The 18,485-nt window shown below is 41.7% G+C and overlaps 1 protein-coding gene across 1 annotated transcript in view; it reads left to right on the forward strand.

The window, feature by feature from the left end:
• The first annotated feature begins 3,804 nt into the window (after nucleotides 1-3,804).
• Nucleotides 3,805-18,485, forward strand: part of ubl3a (ubiquitin-like 3a) — a 35,676-nt gene continuing 20,995 nt past the window's right edge. The window contains exon 1 of the mRNA XM_005463259.3: nucleotides 3,805-4,558. Within this exon, the coding sequence (XP_005463316.1) occupies nucleotides 4,532-4,558 (27 nt within the window). The 5' untranslated portion in view covers nucleotides 3,805-4,531. The remainder of the gene's footprint in view (nucleotides 4,559-18,485) is intronic.

Genomic DNA, 18,485 nt, shown 5'->3' on the forward strand with positions numbered 1-18,485 from the left:
CTGAGTGAGACAGCAGAACAGTCTAGAGCCCAGGCAGATGCTTACAGAGGTGTACTGTCTTTAAACTGAATGTAACATTTCTATTTGATCAGCAGACTTTGAATAGAGGAAGTAAAGGACTGCAGAGGTGACCGGGCAGTTTATATTACACAGACCTGCACTGTCAAACAAGCAAAGACAAGTGCTGAGCAGGGAAACACATGCTGCACAGGCACACAGAGAATCTGAACGCTCACGAATGCTTGGAATTATTTAATCCAGATACGAGACATTTTGGTTGGAGCCCATCTGCAGAAGACCGCGGAAAGTCTGTCTTGCATCCGAGCTTGGATACAGAAGGCATAGATCAAATACCATGTGACATTAGGCTTATGTACAGCTTTAATATAATGCAAATAACCTCAACCTTTAACCACAATGCAACAATAATAAAATGTCACCCCATGAAAGTCCTACATACAGTGATATAACAGCATTATCAGTAAAGTAACAAACTGATAACTTGGCAGCACGCAAGCCAAATATGTGGAACTTTTACAACCAGACGTTTCTTTTATGGATCATAACGGAAAATATCTGCATTTCAGCTTCACTTAATAAGCTTGCTAGTACCAGGATGGACGGCTTTTCCTTCAGATCACTCTTAATTCTTTGTGGCATAGAATCAAGAAGGTGCTGGACACATCCCTCTGGGACTTTTGTCCATAGTGACATTAGAGCTTCTAAGAGCTGCTGTAGATAAGTCAGCTTCACATCCATGATGTGACTCTCCCGTTCCACCACATCCCAAAGGTGCTCGACTGGATTGAGATCTGGTGTCTTGGGAGGCCATTTGAGTACACTGAACTCATTGTCATGTTCAAGAAACCAGTTTGAGATTATTTGAGCTTTGTAACATGGCATGTTATGCTGCTAGAACAATACTAGGCTGTGGTGTTTAAATTATATTCTGCTGGTGCTAAGAAGGCCTAAGTGTGCCAAGAAAATATAGAGCAGGCAACATTCTTCTAATCTTCTGTTGTGAAATTATTGTGACAGTTTCACAATAATACAGTGTGGTCTTCTGCTGGTATAGGCCATCCGCTTCAAGGTTCAACATGTTGTCCTTTCATAAATGCCTTTCTGCATGTCTTTGATGTAACAAGTGTTTTCTTTTGCGTTACTGTTGGCTTCCTATCAGCTGAAGGCAGTCTGGCCATTCTGCTCTGATCTCTGGCATCAACATAGCATTTTCATCCAGAGGTGCTGCTCACTGGATATTTTTGCTTTTCTGGCCTGTTTCTGTAAACCCTAGAGATGGTTATGTGGGAATATCTGAGTCTGAAATCTGAAATACTCTGTCGGTGCCACGAAGACTGGTCTATCATGCCACATTCACAGTCACCTTTCTTCCCCGTTCTCATGCTCAGTTTGAACTTCAGCAGGCTGTCCTGACCATATGAGATATGAGTTGCTGCCATATGATTGGCTGATTAGGTTCTTGTGTCAGGTATACCTATGGTGTACTTAATAAGCTGTGAGTGTACATGAGCCACGTATCTAACATATATTCAACATTAAAATGACACTTAATAAGCTTAAAAAATGTGCCAGTTTGTGGAAGAGGTTTAAGATAGTTATCCAGACAAAACCAAGCAATTAGAAGCAATCGTCTTGAGTTTGCAATCAGTTCTTCTAACATTTTATCATTTTATATATTGGATAATTATGAATCAGGTAGAAAATAATTAAGAGATGACTTGGTAATGGCAGTAATATTCAGTCCATGCCCTCCTTTGCTTGGCGAAAATCACACACTGACCGTAATTTGGAAAACAAAGCCAACAAAACCACTTTCACACTTTACTATGCTTGTACAGGCATGCTGATGGCTGTGTGTGTGTGTGTGTGTGTGTGTGTGTGTGTGTGTGTGTGTAACTCACTTGCCCTCTTCACTCTCCCTTTATAGTGGGGAGATTAGGTAGTTAATCCAGTAGATCTCTTAGAAAAAGCCTCTCCTGATGCCACAATGGATTTCATTCACTCCACCAGAGAGATGACAGACCTGCTGCCGATGCATATCTCGACCCCTGACGGAAACAGGGCCACACAAGTGCGCACACACATGCACACGCACCCACACAAGGCAGAGCACTCCATCAAGGACAGGATATTATATTACATGTATTAGATGTATGCTATAAATAACCTGACAGCTATATTGAATTCATATTATAAAGCTGTCATGTTTTTTCACTTCTTAATCCGATTACTTGTTAAGTAGTCCATTTATTGTATACAATACTAACGATGTTAAATGTAAAATATACAGTACTGTTTTACTGCTGCTCTTTACTCTTCCCCGTGTACTGAATGTCTGATTTATTGATTAAGGGGGATTACAGGAGGATCCTTGTTGCCTTGTCTCATCGTCTAAGTCACAGCTCACTAATGGAAGTGATGTCACAAAGTCCTGTCTGCAAGTGCAACTGTACAACTTTGAGTCCCCTACCTTTAACCTTTCCAGAGGGGCACTGGCGAAGAAGGGTATCAATCAACACGATATCTTAATTTCATTTAGTGACAAATGATTAAGAAAGGCTTTATTAACTGAGATTTTGTAAATAAAGACAAAAGAAGAATAAGATTACAGCAATCTGTGCAAGATTGGATATGGCCTATTAGATTTCCACCTTTGCCCCTCTTGTGTGTTCTCTGCCCTTCTTGCTGCTGTGGAAGTGTGATTGGTTATTCTTCCACCAAACTGCACTGCGCTGTCTTCCAATCCACGGCCCCACTACTTTTATTAACAATGTTCAACACTCCCTTTCCTGATCCACCTCCCAAATCTGGCTACTGACGCCATGTTAAATAAAACAAACGGCGCCGACATCCGGATATAAGCCAATTCTCACTTCAAAATAAAACAAAAATGAACCCTAAGAAATTGGTTGAAAATATCTGAAGAATTTGTCGTTTTCATAACATATATATATATATATTTTTTTTATTGCCAATCAGATCAACCAAAATGTTAACCCTGTAGCTTCCCACTCTTCCATTATTATTGCTCTATTACTTATAGATAAGTAATAGAGCAATAATAATAATAATAATAAGGTCTGGGTTCAAATCCACCAGTCCGTGTGAAGGTTGCACATGCATGGGGAAAACTGTTTTTTCCCACAGTCCAAAGACATGCATGGGTCAGGTAAATTGGCCACAGGTGAGTGTGACCGTCTGTGTCTTTGCATTGGCCCAGTAATAGACTGGTCAAAGAAATCAGATGAATAATTACAAATGATAACATGAGGCCACTTGTGCCCTACAAGTAAGATAATTTTTCATTTGGGATTTTCAGGTCACGGTGCACTGTCACAGCTCATTAAGGATAATGAAATATTTGATGAATGTTTAATAGGCTATTGTATAGATGTTCGTCAATAAAATAGCTGTGCAGCTTACATGAGTAGTTTTCTGGAGTAATCAAACAAATTATGAGTGAACAACTACAACAATAGTATAATATACTATAATAATAGAAAATATGTGTTTTATATTTATTAATATTATTACTTACTTTAGTGGAAGGAGCCAACCACATAATGTTTCAGAATTACAATTTAATTGGGAAGTTCTATGATATGAAAAAAATGAAATGATAGATAGATAGATAGATAGATAGATACCCCAAAATGCTAGACTAATGTCACGATTTATAAATTATTTTTTTCAAATTTTTTCAAAGAAAAACTTTCACACAAAAAGCCTTTAAGGAGTTACATTGTTTTATTTCGAAAACCCACACCGGAAGTTCTGGATCGTTGGGTAGCTTTACTCGGATTCGAGGCAGCGGAATGACAGCTGAACGGGTCCTAAAGGTGCAGCAGTGCAGTCTGAAACGTTAACAGCGGTCATACCCGCGTTTTAAAGAGCAGGACCGGCTCATATCACCGTTTCGCCTTTTCACGCCGACCGGCGGACGTGTCCGAGTTTATCAGAGGACGGCAGCCGTTAACCTTGCGGATGTTTTTTGTTCTTTTTCCACCCCGAGAGAACAAGGTCCGCGTCCGGATGTGCCAGCAGTATTGGCTTTTTCGCATGTCGTAGGCACCTCTTTTTTTCTGAATCGGGATATTGTTGATGTTCGAGGGTCAAAGGAGGCCCTCGGGTCGACAGCTTGCCCCTCTAATCTTAAGTATATTGCCCCAAATCAGTGATTTGTGAGGGAGAGAAATTAACGAAATGATTGTGCAATAGAGAGGAAGAGGCATTTTCACACGTCTCGGCTACCTCAGTGTTGTGACTGTGGGAAAAAAAAGAAAGACAGACAGAGATAGAAAGAGCGAGTCACCGGGAATAAAAATTTATTTCCTGCTTTTAAAACACCACAAGGACGCGTTTGTCAGAGCTGCGGGGAGCTTTTTTACAAGTGCGAGAAAAAGGAAGAAAAAAAAAGAGAAGGAATATTGGCATCCGTCCTGCGAGAGAGAGTTGTGAGTGTGTGTGTATGTGCGTTTGAACACCTCCGAGTACCGGGAGAAGCTTCACGATGACGGGCAGCACCCCAGCGGACATGGTAAGAGAAATGCCTGTCAGCTCCTCCGCTGTTTTAACATTCACACCCATTCATTTCCTCAGGCTTCGGACTTGAAAGCAAACGCGTCTGAGTGTGTCCTGCCCACGACCGCTACTTCTGCTTTTATTAATTCAGCTGTATGTGTGACCCTTTATGGCTGATCAAATTTGGGTCTCCAGAGGTTCTCTGGAAATAAAATGTGGAAGTTTAACTTTTTTTTTCTTTTTCTTTTTGCTGACTGTTTAAAAGTACATGTTGTAAAAAGTTTTAAAAGTGTGAAGCTCCATTAGCAAGCTCTGGAAGCTTTATACTCCATTTACAATCCATCATCAAGTGTACCTTCATTTTTATGCATCATATTATCTTGCTGTGTTGAGGCAGTTGTATCCAGAGAGAACTTAAAAAGTTAGGAAATGTGGAGAAAGAAGTTGATTGGGGAGATTAACAGGCAGTTTTGCTAATGACATAAAGCTTAACATTACCTGGGTCCAGCTTTTGGAAGAAATCAGAACCTCAGACCTGAATTGAACATATTTAGATTGCAAACTGCTGGACCGATCATTTGCTCCACTTGAGCTCTGATCGGCATCCTTTCGTAAATCCTGAGGCTAAAAAGTTGAATTAATTGCACATGCATTACTCAAGAAAGTTACAAGGGTTTAGAAATTCATCTTCACGCTGCAGAGGGAGCCATGGAAGACAATGGCATCCTGGAAACGTTAGATGAAGTTTAAAGAGATCAGTGCATTTTAAAACACACACAAACACATGAAAAAAGAAGGCAGTGGATGCACAAACATTTGTAAAACATGAGCAGAAACTGCAGTAACCAGCAGCACGATCCTGTGGGAACACATACTTTTAATTATGTTGCTGTGATTTATCGTATTGCGATTACTCTGCATTTCCCAGTTTGATGATACTTCCCGCTCAGATCTGTTCCTCATGCCTTTATCAGATTGGAGCCTTGTACCATCGCAGAAAGCCTGAAAGCACCCTGGAGTTTATAAAATCAGCGTCATACAGCGGCATGTCACACCTACTGATGTAGACCTTAAAACAGAGGCAGTAAAAAGTGGTCATCATCAGGCAACTCTTTCAGTCACTATGACATCTTAACTTGTTTTACACTAGCTTACTGGCTGTCATGTGTATTATGAGCTCTCGTAAGGATTTACGTCAGCCTCCTGTGCATCTCCCTACAGTCACAAATTAAAAGCATTACAAAGTGCATTTAGCTGGGTTTGGGTCTCAGACGTAGTGCTTCCCTTCCCGTGGGCATGACAGTTTTATGGCTGTTATCTTTGCTGCCAGCGTGTGGTGGCACTAAGAATACTTACAGGTCTATGTATAGAAAGGATAAACCGTGTAATATGGCCCCTCCGGGAGATCAGCTATCCCAGCTGTGGCCCTGCTCCGGCCTGTCCAAGTTCAGCTGATCCCCTTAGCTGCAGGTCCATAATGTTGTCGGGATATTTGGATAACGCTATGAGGAAGTAAATGAGACGTCCACTGTGTATATGTGTGTTAGAGCATCTCAAAGTGTAGCTCATGGCGAGGGATTCTCACAGATTACAGACATAATCATGAGCCGGATCTTTCATCTTTTGACCTGTAAAGTACTGGAAGCTGAATACTAAAATATTATGTCACCATGGCTGTGGATGTGGATATAATTATTTTAATTTTTTTATGGTAGCACAAGAGCATCGTTCAGCCAGTGAACTTTGGTTTTGAGCCACAAGCCTCCTGCTAAATTGTCTTCAAGCAACTCAGTGAATCCCTGCCAGCTGGTTTATGGCTCTGCCTGATTTGTTCTCTGAGAATTTCCCCCGTTGGGGAAGTATCACATTATTATTACATCATTTATCGGCAGTGCTGGCCATAAAGTTCATTTCTTAAGAGGTAGAGTAATAATATTCTTTTCACTTCTCCAAAGTAGTAATCCTTTCCCCCTTTTTTAAATCGTTTTTTTATGCCTGCTCCAGGCTTACGCTATCAAAATGCCTGCAGAAGAAACATAAAGGTCAGATTCGCCACATGAGTAAGACACTTCAGGTTTTCTAATCTTCCCTTTTGTGGTGTGGCTTCAGTCGATACATCAAACTGGCCCCTTGTGTTCCCCACGGAAATTTGGGGGGAAAATCTCAGCTCTCAGCACTTAGCTGATCCTGTGTGGCTGAAATCAGCAGCAGATGCACATTCTCCCCAAGCCCCCCCCCCCCCCCCCCCCCCCTCAATGTTCACTCAGCCTGAGGAAGAAGCAAGTGTATACACACAGCCTCATAAAGGCTGTATAGAGTGGGAGTGAGAGTAGGAGGAGAGGAGATTGCTGGTGCCAAACACTGTGGGTGAATGAATCTGACAGAAAGAATAGGAGAAGCAATAGTCATGCCTCTCGAGAATGGAGGATGGGATTTTTTTTTTCCATCTTCGAATGGGAGAAGAAGAAGAAGAAGAAGAGGAGGAGGAGCAGGAGGAGGGGAGGATGGGTAGATAGAAAGACTGCGAAGCATGGGAAGAGGGGCAAATTACCTCTCGCAGATCTTAGAAGTGCTGACAGGGTTGAAATAGTCCCCATGGCAACAGTGAGACGCTTGGATCTGAGTCTGGGTGTGTGTCTGTGTGAAAGTATGTAGAAGGATAGGTCTTTGTGCACTGCAGGTATGTGTTGTGGCAACAAGACGAGACGAGAGACGGAGAGCGTAGCGGGAAGAGGAGAAGATAGCAGCGCCCTTGTTCAGATAAGCCCAGCTGAATGAATACGCCGCAGACGAGACTGAAAGGCCCACAGAGCAGAGAGTGAATTTCAGACATCGCTGCTTTCGATATGTCCCAGCTTAACAGGCAAGACAGGGAGCTCCAGCTTACATAGACTTGTAACAGACCACGAAACAGCAGCATTTGTATGCTAATGCTTGTTTTAAACCATTAACAACAGCAAGTTTTGGTTTAACCTGTTTGCAGACCTCTTAATCGTATGGACACATCTCAGATTTTTGTCAGTGATGCAGAGGAGTTTTGGTGACTGGGTCAGTGAAGGGTGCTTCCACAAGTCAGCGAATTAGCCGTTTAGCTAGCTGCTATTTTAAAGCAAAAATGCAGCTTTTTGAAATCATCCGCTTGGTCTTTAAGAACTTGCGATGGACATTTTCCAGCTATTTTATCAAATAAGCAGTCATTTAGGAATTAGCTGTTTGATTGACACAAAAAGAAATAGTTTGTATCCAGTTTTGTATCAACTGCTCCTGCAAATTTTAAATGAATTTAACTGTTTGGTCCTTCTTCCTGGTTGGATGAAGTTACTACTACAGGGACACATGCGATCCTGCTATGAGATGATATGAAATAAAGACTGTGATCACACATACTCACTCACACACAATGAGTGTAGTATTCAGACACCCCGTCATTTGTGGACTGGCAAGAACATGTTAATTTGTGTTGGAGGAGGTGATTGCAGCTCTGACTCAAAACAAACCAGGTGGTACAGTACAGTTCTAACTCTCGGGAGTTGGACTGAGGTGGCAGTAGGCTAAGCAGCATTTTCCGGTTCCTCCTGAGTCTACCCCTGGGTTTCCTTCCGGCTGGGCGTTCCCAGAAAGCATTCTGAGGAAGCCGCCCACCCGGGAGGCATTCTTATTAAATGCCAAACCACCCAAACTGGCTCGTTTTGGCATGGAGGGCCTAGCTTCATTACAACTTGATCATTCATTTATGATGCCAAACAAAAAAACATCAGTGTGAGCTCCTAGTCAATAATTATTATTATTAAGTCAATGAAGTCTTCTGTCTTTTGCCTGGAAATGCTGCTGATGTGGTTTGATGGAGACAGTGAAGTTGGTACAGCAGCGTGTGGATGTCATTGAGCAAATCTCAACTTAAAACGGACTTTTATTCACTTATTGTTCATTTTTTCTTTGTTCTGTCTATTGACTTATGATGACTTGATTAACTGATTCATGGCTAAATCCTTATTGTCGAACCAGCTGTTTTAATTACGCCACTGTGACTGTGTTTAATGTAAAGGAATGCTCTATAGCAGATTTGTTTAGTGGTATTAGGATTGGATAAATCTACTCTGTGTGTGGCTTCGAAAACAGCTCAGTGACTTATTTGGGTACACACACACACACACGCACGCACACACACATACAAAAGAAGTCAAAGGTCAGGGTCAGAGGCCAGCTGTGTGTCGGTGGCAGATGAGGAATGAAAGAAACAATGGGTGGGGAATCCTTGCTGCTGAAAACAACGCTCCCGGTTCTGATGTTCTGATTCCAGCTAGAGCTTAGCTCAGCACGTATGCCACGGTGACAGATCTGCAGGCGTTGTCAGCTTCAGGCTGGAGATGCTAACAAGGCTTTGATTGACACTTTCAGAGGGAGCGAGAACATGACTGAAGCCTGACAGCGCCAGTTGGAGAAAGCATGTAGTTGGATATGTGTGTGCTACCAATGCCACGTGCTGCCGGTGTTCAGTCACAGATCAGGATTACGTCATCTTGCCCCCGTGCAGCAGTTGACATATTGACTCTGGCATCGTCACATGCAGGCCTCGCAGAGCCATGGAAAGTTCTGATGGTAGTTCTGAAGGTGCAGGAGCCGTGTGCCTGCTTCATATTAATTTCAAGCCAGTCAGGAGATTCGAATAGATACAGCAGCTAAAATATATATAAATATTTTAACAAAGATAAATGAGCCAAATACATTTAGTCGATATTTTGATTGATGGGATTGAGGAAAAAAAAACAGTTGTCAAGGTTTTTGATGATCTGTTTGTGGACTGTGTTGCTGTATTTATAGTTAATCTGTGAGGCGATGCTTTGTCGCTGCAAAATGGACTGCATCGCTCTTCAAAGCTGTATTTACAGTTAATGATATTAGAAAAGCTCTTGTCAATGTATATGCCCAGCAGTCCTCTGTATAGAGGTAATTTAATTGCATTGATGCATGTCCACAACACCAACAGGAAGTCCAATTTGAGAAGCTGTTATCCATCGATACCTTATGTAACTGTTTTTTGCTTACGTTTGCCTGCATGTTCTTCATTGTGGCCTGTGTCTGGGCATGTGCATCCTGTGAATGTGCTGCAAAGATGTAGTGCTACGTACTTGTTAGTACTCCCTGATCTCTTTCTCCCAGCTTCCATGTCTGTTTCCTTTGACGTGTTGTTCTATTAAGCAGTATTGTCCTTGTTAACGTAAAAAATATGAATTATCAGAAGCTTATGAGCATAACCTTTCAAGAAGCTGTAAGTTTTCTTCTAGACATGTGTGTGCTTGTAGAGTTAGGGTAGTGCTGTAAGTGAATACCGTGTTTACATTCAGCTCAACCATAGACTGTACGTAAATGATGCACTGATGGACTTGCATGCAGTATAAAAGATGGATGTAGCAATGACATCATCACTGACTTCTGACTCTGCATTTTGAAGTCTAACCTTTAGTGCTTTGGACAACGCCTTGTTTTTTGTGGGGTTTTTTGTTTTGTTTTTTTTGACGCTGGAGGTTATCTCATGGGTGGAGTGATAAAGGTGACAAGCTTTGGTTAGCAAGCTGCATTCATAAACTGTAACTGTCCAGTGCAGATATGCACATATCAGCTAATTAGTGCTAAGGAACAGACTAATAAATACTGAATACCAGTCACCAAAGTTAAAGCACAAACTTATAGGCTGGTCTGTAGTAGAAAACAAGGAAGAAAATTAGACAGATAATACTTTAAAAATGCTCCAACAGCACACACACAGAGTGAACAGGTCCAGTTTAGTTACTGGGAGGATGTGGATGAAGCCTAGCAGATGCTGATCAGCTGGCCTTGTTGGGATACCTGTCAAAACAATTTAGCCATGCCCTGAATAGACTGTCCATAAAGGTTCAAACTGTGTTTTGTACCAGGTCATAACCATGCTTTCCAATGCTGTTAAGTTATTCATTTTGGGGATTGGCTGACTTTTGGAAACAGCCTCAAGTGACACCTAGAGGACCTGCAGTTTTTGCCACTTCCATGTTGGCTTTATTTTGTTGGACATTGCCCACCCATCCTTTTCCATGCCATCCTTTATAATCAGTTATTCTCCCTGTGGGAAAATAATTGACAAACTGAACATAAAAAAGGACTGGCCTTTGGAAAGAATGCAGACTTTTCTGACCTGGAAGCTGTGGGGCCATCTTTTATATACAGTTGATGATTAACCTCCTTTTGTTTCCTTTTTCTTGGCTGCTCCGAACCAAAGTAAAACATTATGGTTGAAGAATGAGTAACATATGGAGCAGCTGTGGAGGAATAAAGGCCTCAACTTATAAAAAAGTAAACTCATTGATATTTAAGTTTCCCAAAGCAAAAACAATAAACATCAATTATGATCATCAATTTGTTTTCTGCAGAATTTAAGTTTCCCTTCAGCCTCTGTGCTGTTACAGGTGCTTTTAAACATTAACTCCACAATCAAAATACTGTGGAGTATAAATAAGTGTTACTTCCTCGCTTGGATCCTTATAATAAAGTTAAAGTTGGATTTTTTTTTCTATTTTTAAATTCAGGATTGGCACAGATTTTATTAAAAGAGGGAATAGTTGTTTAAGAAACCTCAAGGAATTACAAGGAAAAAGCCAGAGTGCGCTTGTGCTTATTACGTTAGAAAACCCTCCCCTTTTCAGCAGTTGGTGTTGGCAGGTATGGCTTTGCACAGGCTGAGGAATGCGTTGAACTGCTTCATCATTTTGGGGGCGAGTGGGGGCTGGTAATTCAAGATGAAACTGGTCTACTCGTCTGATTCTGATCCTCTTAATAGTCTTAATAGTAGACAGGCAGCTGTTGCATGCAGTTACCAACTAACACTGAAACTAAAACAGAACATTTTTAAATTCTAAAAGCTAAACTGAATTTAAACGGCTATAACTGCACTCAATTGAAAATACAAAACTGTATATAATTCAGGTTGCAGTTGTAGTTTGTGTCCTTGGAACAATAATAGTGATGTGACAACTGTGATTCCTTGGCACTGAGCTCTTCAAACACAGAAATGTTCTTTGTAGTAGATGCTGGACACAAAACACCTCAGGACAAAAGTAAACTGAGGACACTCTTACGCTTTTGTGCCAAATGGTTCAGTCCAAGCATGACTTAAATGAGAGGGTATGAGCGAAAGTCGTACACAAGCGCTCACGAACTCAACAAATGAATCCCCCGTGCGCTTGCAGCTGCTTTTGATGTCGATGTGCATGTTTATTTTTTGACAAATGTGTGCATGTGCATATTTGCATGAAGGAAGCAGCAAACTCACAACCTGTTCTTGCTGTTAAATGTGCCTTATTTGCTGTTGGTGTTGCCGGTGGAGTAACACCCACGCCAGCTCACTTTTGCTCCAGATCCTATGACAAACTGGACTGGCTTCAAAAAGCCGCTGTTTGCATGTAATGATGTTGTTCCTGTGCTGCTGGCACTGCATCATTTAACGCCTTATGTCACTGGCTAGCCATACAAAAAGACACTGTGAGTCTATAATCATGCAAATGTCATTAATACATTCAATTATGTTTCCTGTAAATTGTAAATCTCCCAACTTGACGCAGCTGAAGGCCCATCCTACGATGTATACGAATATAACTCTGGCAGAAAAACACCCAAAAGCACAATCCCACCACTGTTCTTCATCTGTTTTAAATCGCCATAAACCCAGAAATATAATCAAAGACAGGACCACAATGTATTTTAAGTTAACGTCTAAGAAAACAGCAGCTTAACTGTAAAAGAGAGATAAGGAGAAGCTGAGCTGCCATCTAATACCAAAGGAATTAAATTCATGCTTCAGCCGGCTGAATTAAGAAGCTAAAAAGAGGAAGAGAAACACGAGCTGAGAAAGGGCCACAGAGTTAGACGTGAAAAGCAAGATGAGCAGTCTAACAAAAGCTCATTATAATGTCCTTTACATAGAAAGTCTTGTTTTCCAAAAGGAGACCGAGTGAAAACCTTTTGTTCATTTATATCGTTTTCTCAACCACCCGAGGCAGTTGTGCAAAGGGGGCATGATAGCGTCATTAAATATTCTGCTCATTGTCATTTTTTTCCCAACCGGCAATGTGAACTAATGTGAATCATTAATGCAAACTGGACGCTTTTGTATTTTTCCATTTTTCCTTTTTTTTCCCCGCTGATGAAAATTCTGCACAAACATGTTCATTCAAAATGCATTTATTTCAGGTTTACACCAGGCATTAACTACATTTGCAGACTTTTGGGTCCTCTTATAATGTCATGCTTTATATTTAATGTCATTCAAACGACATTACATGAGGAGGACTTTACTTAAAACTGTGACACTGTTGGTTTTTCGGTGTGTAATTTAAGTAAATCTAAAACAAAAGGCCTACAAATGCAGAAAAATACCTTGTGTTTCTTTATAAGTATAATGTTGAGTAGAAAGAGGGAGCGTGTGTGCTGGTTGTGTGTAGGAGAAAAGGGGGATGGGGTGGGGGTGTTTAACTAGCTCAATAAAAGCGGTCTTTCAGCTGTGCTGGAAACAATTTCCAGCTGAGGGGACATTTATATTAAAGCTTCGCTGTGCCAGGACACGCTGTATGTATATGTGTGCATGTGTTTGTCTGCGCTGTTCATGTTATGGAACAACACAATGACTGGATCTGCCACTTTATCAGTAATAACAGGTTACTAATAAACTCGTTAATCTGCTGTTTATCTTACCCTATACTCCCATGCATGTTATCGTATGGTAATTCTATGGAGAACATTGTATTGATCTTCCTTCCTATTTGAGCCAGTGAAGGTCTCGGTCTGTGCACTCGTCGTGTCGCTGTGTTGCCCTGATTGATGCTGCAAATTTCATTGCACTGGCTCTGCTTTGTGTGATGACAATAAATTGAATTGAATAGAACCGGGCATGAATCAAATAGCCCTCTTTCTCATACATTTCTGGACAGGCTGCCATTTCTAAATCAGTGCTTAAATCTGTCCTGATATTCAGACACCCTGTGCCAGAGCACTCAGACAGACAGCACGTACCGAGAGAATTAGAGGGTCAGTGTTGAAACTCTTTGGGCCCCAAACAGGGGAGGTGTGAGCCGTGGAGCAGTCATCCAAAGGTTAAGCCTCATTGACTGGATGTTCCAAAAGGATCCGCTGAACTCAGGTCATCAAACACATGTCTTTTAAACCAGACTTGTACTCTGTTGTGGTTGTCAGTCGTAGATTTTCCTCTCTGTGTTTTCAAAATGTAAAAAGTCTGACACAGCTTCTTGTTCTTTTTTTTTCTTTCTTCTTTTTTTTTTTTAAATCAACCCAGCCTAGTGTCATTCAGAAGCAGCTTGGGAAGGGCAGTTTGGCCACATGATGATTATGACGATGAAGATGATTTTATGTGGTATGACCAAGATCCAAGATATGAGTCACGATTCACCCAACAGATTTAGGTCTCATGATTAGCTGTGAGTTAGATGTGGACTTCAGCATCGTCATCTTTTACTGCGGCTGTAGTGGCTGTTTGGCAGTCACCTAGTTCACGGTGTCGTAGAGGTGCTGGTTAGAGTGGTCCTCCAGGTTGTAGGGTATCCCCTGGAGAGCAGACCCATCCCATCACCAGCTTCTGAAAAACACAGAGATCTGGCACAACAGTGACATGGTCAGCCTGCCGGTAGGTAGAGAACAGGGCTAGATGGTTACATATAGCCCAGTTAATGATACAGTACAGGCTTTCTCTGAAAAGGAGATGATATCATGTTTATTGTCTGCAATCATCAGATGATGAGCACCATGCCATGCTTTGACTTCTCTTAATTGTATCATAGCTAGAAGAGGCAACAGCTGATAATTGTTTCTGTAAGCGCTTCTGCTGCTGTGATTGTTTGATAATTGATTCAGTTATTAAACAGTCACTTTGTTATGTTATTTGAAAATGCCAAGCTCAAGAGAGTTTCAGAACATGATATTTGTGTGATTATAAACACAGGTGAGAAAAATCTGAGCGGCTAAAGCTAGAAGAAAATATTTGGCCAGAATCGAATCCAACTTTATTTCAGGTTTGCCACTTTGAGAACGGTCACACCAGCATTCCGGCTCATTTTTCAATCTTTTTTTTTGTTTGCCTCAGCCGCTGAAAATCCCCTCCGTGCAACTTCAGTTTGCTGTGTGAGTCCTCGCACCGAGCCTGCTAAGAAACTCCTGTGTGTTTGTGTACGGGATGTGTTCTTAATACTGAAGTAATGTCAAGCTTATGCTGAACAGGATGTAACAGAAAATTGGCAGGATATGTTTTTGGCTCGTTTTGGGTTGTCATGATGTCAAATTAAAGAGTAACATAATCAGAGTCTTTCTCCTGTCTTTCTGGTTTTAATATATTCACATAGACACAGGTGGTGGAAATGGGCAATGAGGAATCAAGATGCAGAAGTCATAGAGTTAAAAAGGGAGAGTGTATGTGTGTGTGTGTGTGCATGCATGCTGGTTGATAGGGGGACTAGAGAGAGGGTATGTTTGGCCTTCATGGTGTCTTGCACAAATTTGTCATTGCATGATAGACGCTATGGAGCACTCGATGAAGATCTCTAATGATCCTGGCAGGGGTTTTGTGTGTGTGTGTGTGTGTGTGTGTGTGTGTGTGTGTGTGTGTGTGTGTGTGTGTGTGTGTGTGTGTGTGTGTGTGTGTGTGTGTGTGTGTGAGAATGGGTGTTCTTATCTAAACTAGCTAGCAGGAATGAAGCATTAGACCTTAAACTGACGTGATTGAAGGCTTTTGAACTGTTTTTCTCAGTTTCTGGTAATGAGGAACAACCGTTTATGTCGGGGGGAAATGGCAGAACTTTGACTTACATACAAGACATCAGATATCAACCATGATTTAGGCTAATTACACATCTCTGTGAAGTGGCTCCCGTGTGCCAGATATACAGTTACAGAACCACTCAGTGGGCCCTAAATTAGTGTTTGAGGCTAGTGGCATTTGAAAGCTCAGATGCTTGTGTGTGTCTGTATATATAAAGCTGGCACATTTCAGCTAAGTTTAGCTGACTTCTATTTAGCACAGACTCCTCAGTCAGCTGATGTTGGTAGAGTTACAGTTCATAGTACAGTGGATTTTAAAGCTCAGAAGAACCATTAAGGCTGAGAGGCACAGTAATCCTGTTTAATTTTTAATCTAAAGGTCACAGCGTTGAATAAAAAGCACCCTTGTTTGTGAAAGCGTGCTGTGCTTCGTTCTCAAATGGTTAACCAAACTTCTGCATCTTCAGCCACTTCTGTCATCTCAGGTGGTTATGCGTGACGCACATTCCTTTATTGTGACAAGTGTGTGCCATCATCTCAATTCTGCTTACATTACAGAAGCAGCACAACATCCCTTAACCTCACTCGGGCGTCTGTATTGTATTGGAACAATATGAAACATCATGAATCCCCTCCCCCCTCTGTCGCTATCCTGTGCCTTCCTGTTGTTGCTTGTGTAACTGCTTGCCTCCACTGTCTCCCCACAGAGGCTTCCTTTTTCCTGTTGTGTACAAACGAGCATAATCGTTGGCTAAAAGCCTTAACCAGAACAATGAAAAAATAAATAAACAATGATGAAAACTGGCGGTGCATGTCTTATATTCTGCAGACACAAAGACACGCGCTAATTTTATGTTTGTTTTGATCAGATAACTAATACATTTTTTATTATCACTTAATTGAAGTTGTAGGAGATTTCCGTTGAGATTATTGGAAGTTTGGAATGTTCAGGCTATTGTGTGGGTGATGCAAGTAAATGCATCATGTTAGTGGGTGGGGGGGGCTTTTAGCCTTTATTATGACAGGGCATTTGAGAGTGGCGAGGAAAGCTGGGAGACAGAGCCGGGGAAGAGACGCCTCTGCAATAGCCTTATGGCCTCTGGGCCCCCCCCTCTCAACCCAGTGAGCTATTGTAACATCCGCTGCAGTGTTATCTAACACAACAACACCATGGCCCGTCTCAAGAAATGAAACTAGACAGCAAATGAGCATCATGGAGATAACATTCATCGCAGAGCCATTGATTTGTTGTAAGGCCATTTCATTAGATTGCATTATGTTATACAGGATTGTATGGTATGGTGTTCACCCTGAAATCTCTAATGTGCCTACTCTTGCAATCCTTTGTCTGTTGTCTCACTTTATGAGGCTTAGTGTTAGTTGCATTGTTAATATTGTGATTGCCTAATAGTCTGTTTTTAATTGCAAACAGCCGGATGACCTAAGGTTAAATTTTGCTTTAGGCTCATTTTAATAACTCTTTGGTTTCTTACTGCATAATCTTGTGTCAAAATTTAATAAATTGCTTTAATTCTCATTCTCAAATAGGCTCAGATAATGTACTGTGTGTGTGTGTGTGTGTGTGTGTGTGTGTGTGTGTGTGTGTGTGTGTGTGTGTGTGTGTGTGTGTGTGTGTGTGTGTGTGTGTGTCATAGCCCTGGTTTCTGTCCAGTACCATCTGGTAAATTCCTGCACAGAGGGCATTTTAGCTTGCCAGCTATCTCTCTGTGTGTGCCTCCCTCTCTTCCCCTTCAACACACAGACCCACACACATACACAGACATACACACAGACACATCCACACACACAGTTTCTCCTCTACACACTCAGCATCACGTGAGTCGTGACTACAGGGCAGTGCTCTTTTCTGAAGGAGAAAAGAAAATGCAGTGTCGTGGATATAACTGCTGTCTCCGGGCCGTTTCTACTCTCGACTCTGTTGCCCCCCCCTCACATGTTACATCAGTTGGTCTTTAACACTCCCACTAAGCTTTCACTTCATAAACATGCACTTTTAATTTCAAGACAAGACTGATTTGCATTAATCTGCTGCCTGCAAATCCCGCCAAAAAGATTTTTGCAAGAAGGAACGCCAATAAATCTGTTGATGGCCATTTCCTTTTATTTTGTTCACTTAATCCTCCAAATTTTCACACTCTAGAAAAGATTAACAGGGGAGGGATTGCCCTCTTTTCTTAATTAATTGCTGGTTATGATTCTGAAAATCCATGTGATCAATTAATTATAGAGGCACTGATGTAGTACAGGGGAAAGCTTGTTCTTTGGGGGCGGGGCAACCTGAAAGTTACAAATTGACTACCTGGTGTGCTGGACTGCATGGACTGCACACCTCTTGGGAGATGGGGGGCTGACACAGTAGGGAGGAAGAAGAGCAGACAGGGGAAGGAAGAGGTCACATCAGAGCATGCAACTCTCTTGGGAGGCAGGGAGGTAGGGAGGGGGAGAGCGGCATGGGGATGCTTTACATGTCTCTAGGGTTTTTTACATAGCAATAGGCAGGGGAAAGCACACGGGAGGAAGTCACATTGGTGAGACACTGTGTGATGGAAGCAAAGGACAAAGAGAGGAGGAGGCGTGAGCAGGCTGAGCAAATGGTAGGACGAATGAGGTAAAGGACATGATGTCCCTACTTTAGTGTCATCACCAGCAATCATCAAGTCTGTGCGTTTGTGTGTGTCTGGTCACTTTACCAGCAACACGCCTGCATGTGGCATGCTGACCTTTTGGCTTTGTGTCTGATGATGGCTGCCTAAGCAGACAAAATATAGAAAATTAGAGTGAAAGAAAGAAAAATCCAAACAGAATCCCGTGCTCATTCAAAACAAGACACCCACGTATACACACACATTATAGTATACATGTAAAAGATAATGTAAGTCATACATGTCCCTAGAGTCTGTTGTTCCAGGCAGTTTCAGCACCTGTAGCTTTCAGTTACACTGAATGCAAAAAAAGGAAAAGCACATACGCACACACAAATGTTGGTTTTGTTCTTTAAGCACACCTTGAGAGTTGTTGGCTGATAACAAAACCCTGAAAAACCTTAATGGGAGCCAAAACAGTGTTTTCTGTGCTGTTTTTCGTGCTATGGTGTCAGTGTTTCCAAATGTACTTGCATCGTGACCATT

Source organism: Oreochromis niloticus, linkage group LG10, assembly GCF_001858045.2.
Source record: "Oreochromis niloticus isolate F11D_XX linkage group LG10, O_niloticus_UMD_NMBU, whole genome shotgun sequence".
Taxonomy (NCBI): Eukaryota; Metazoa; Chordata; class Actinopteri; order Cichliformes; family Cichlidae; genus Oreochromis; species Oreochromis niloticus.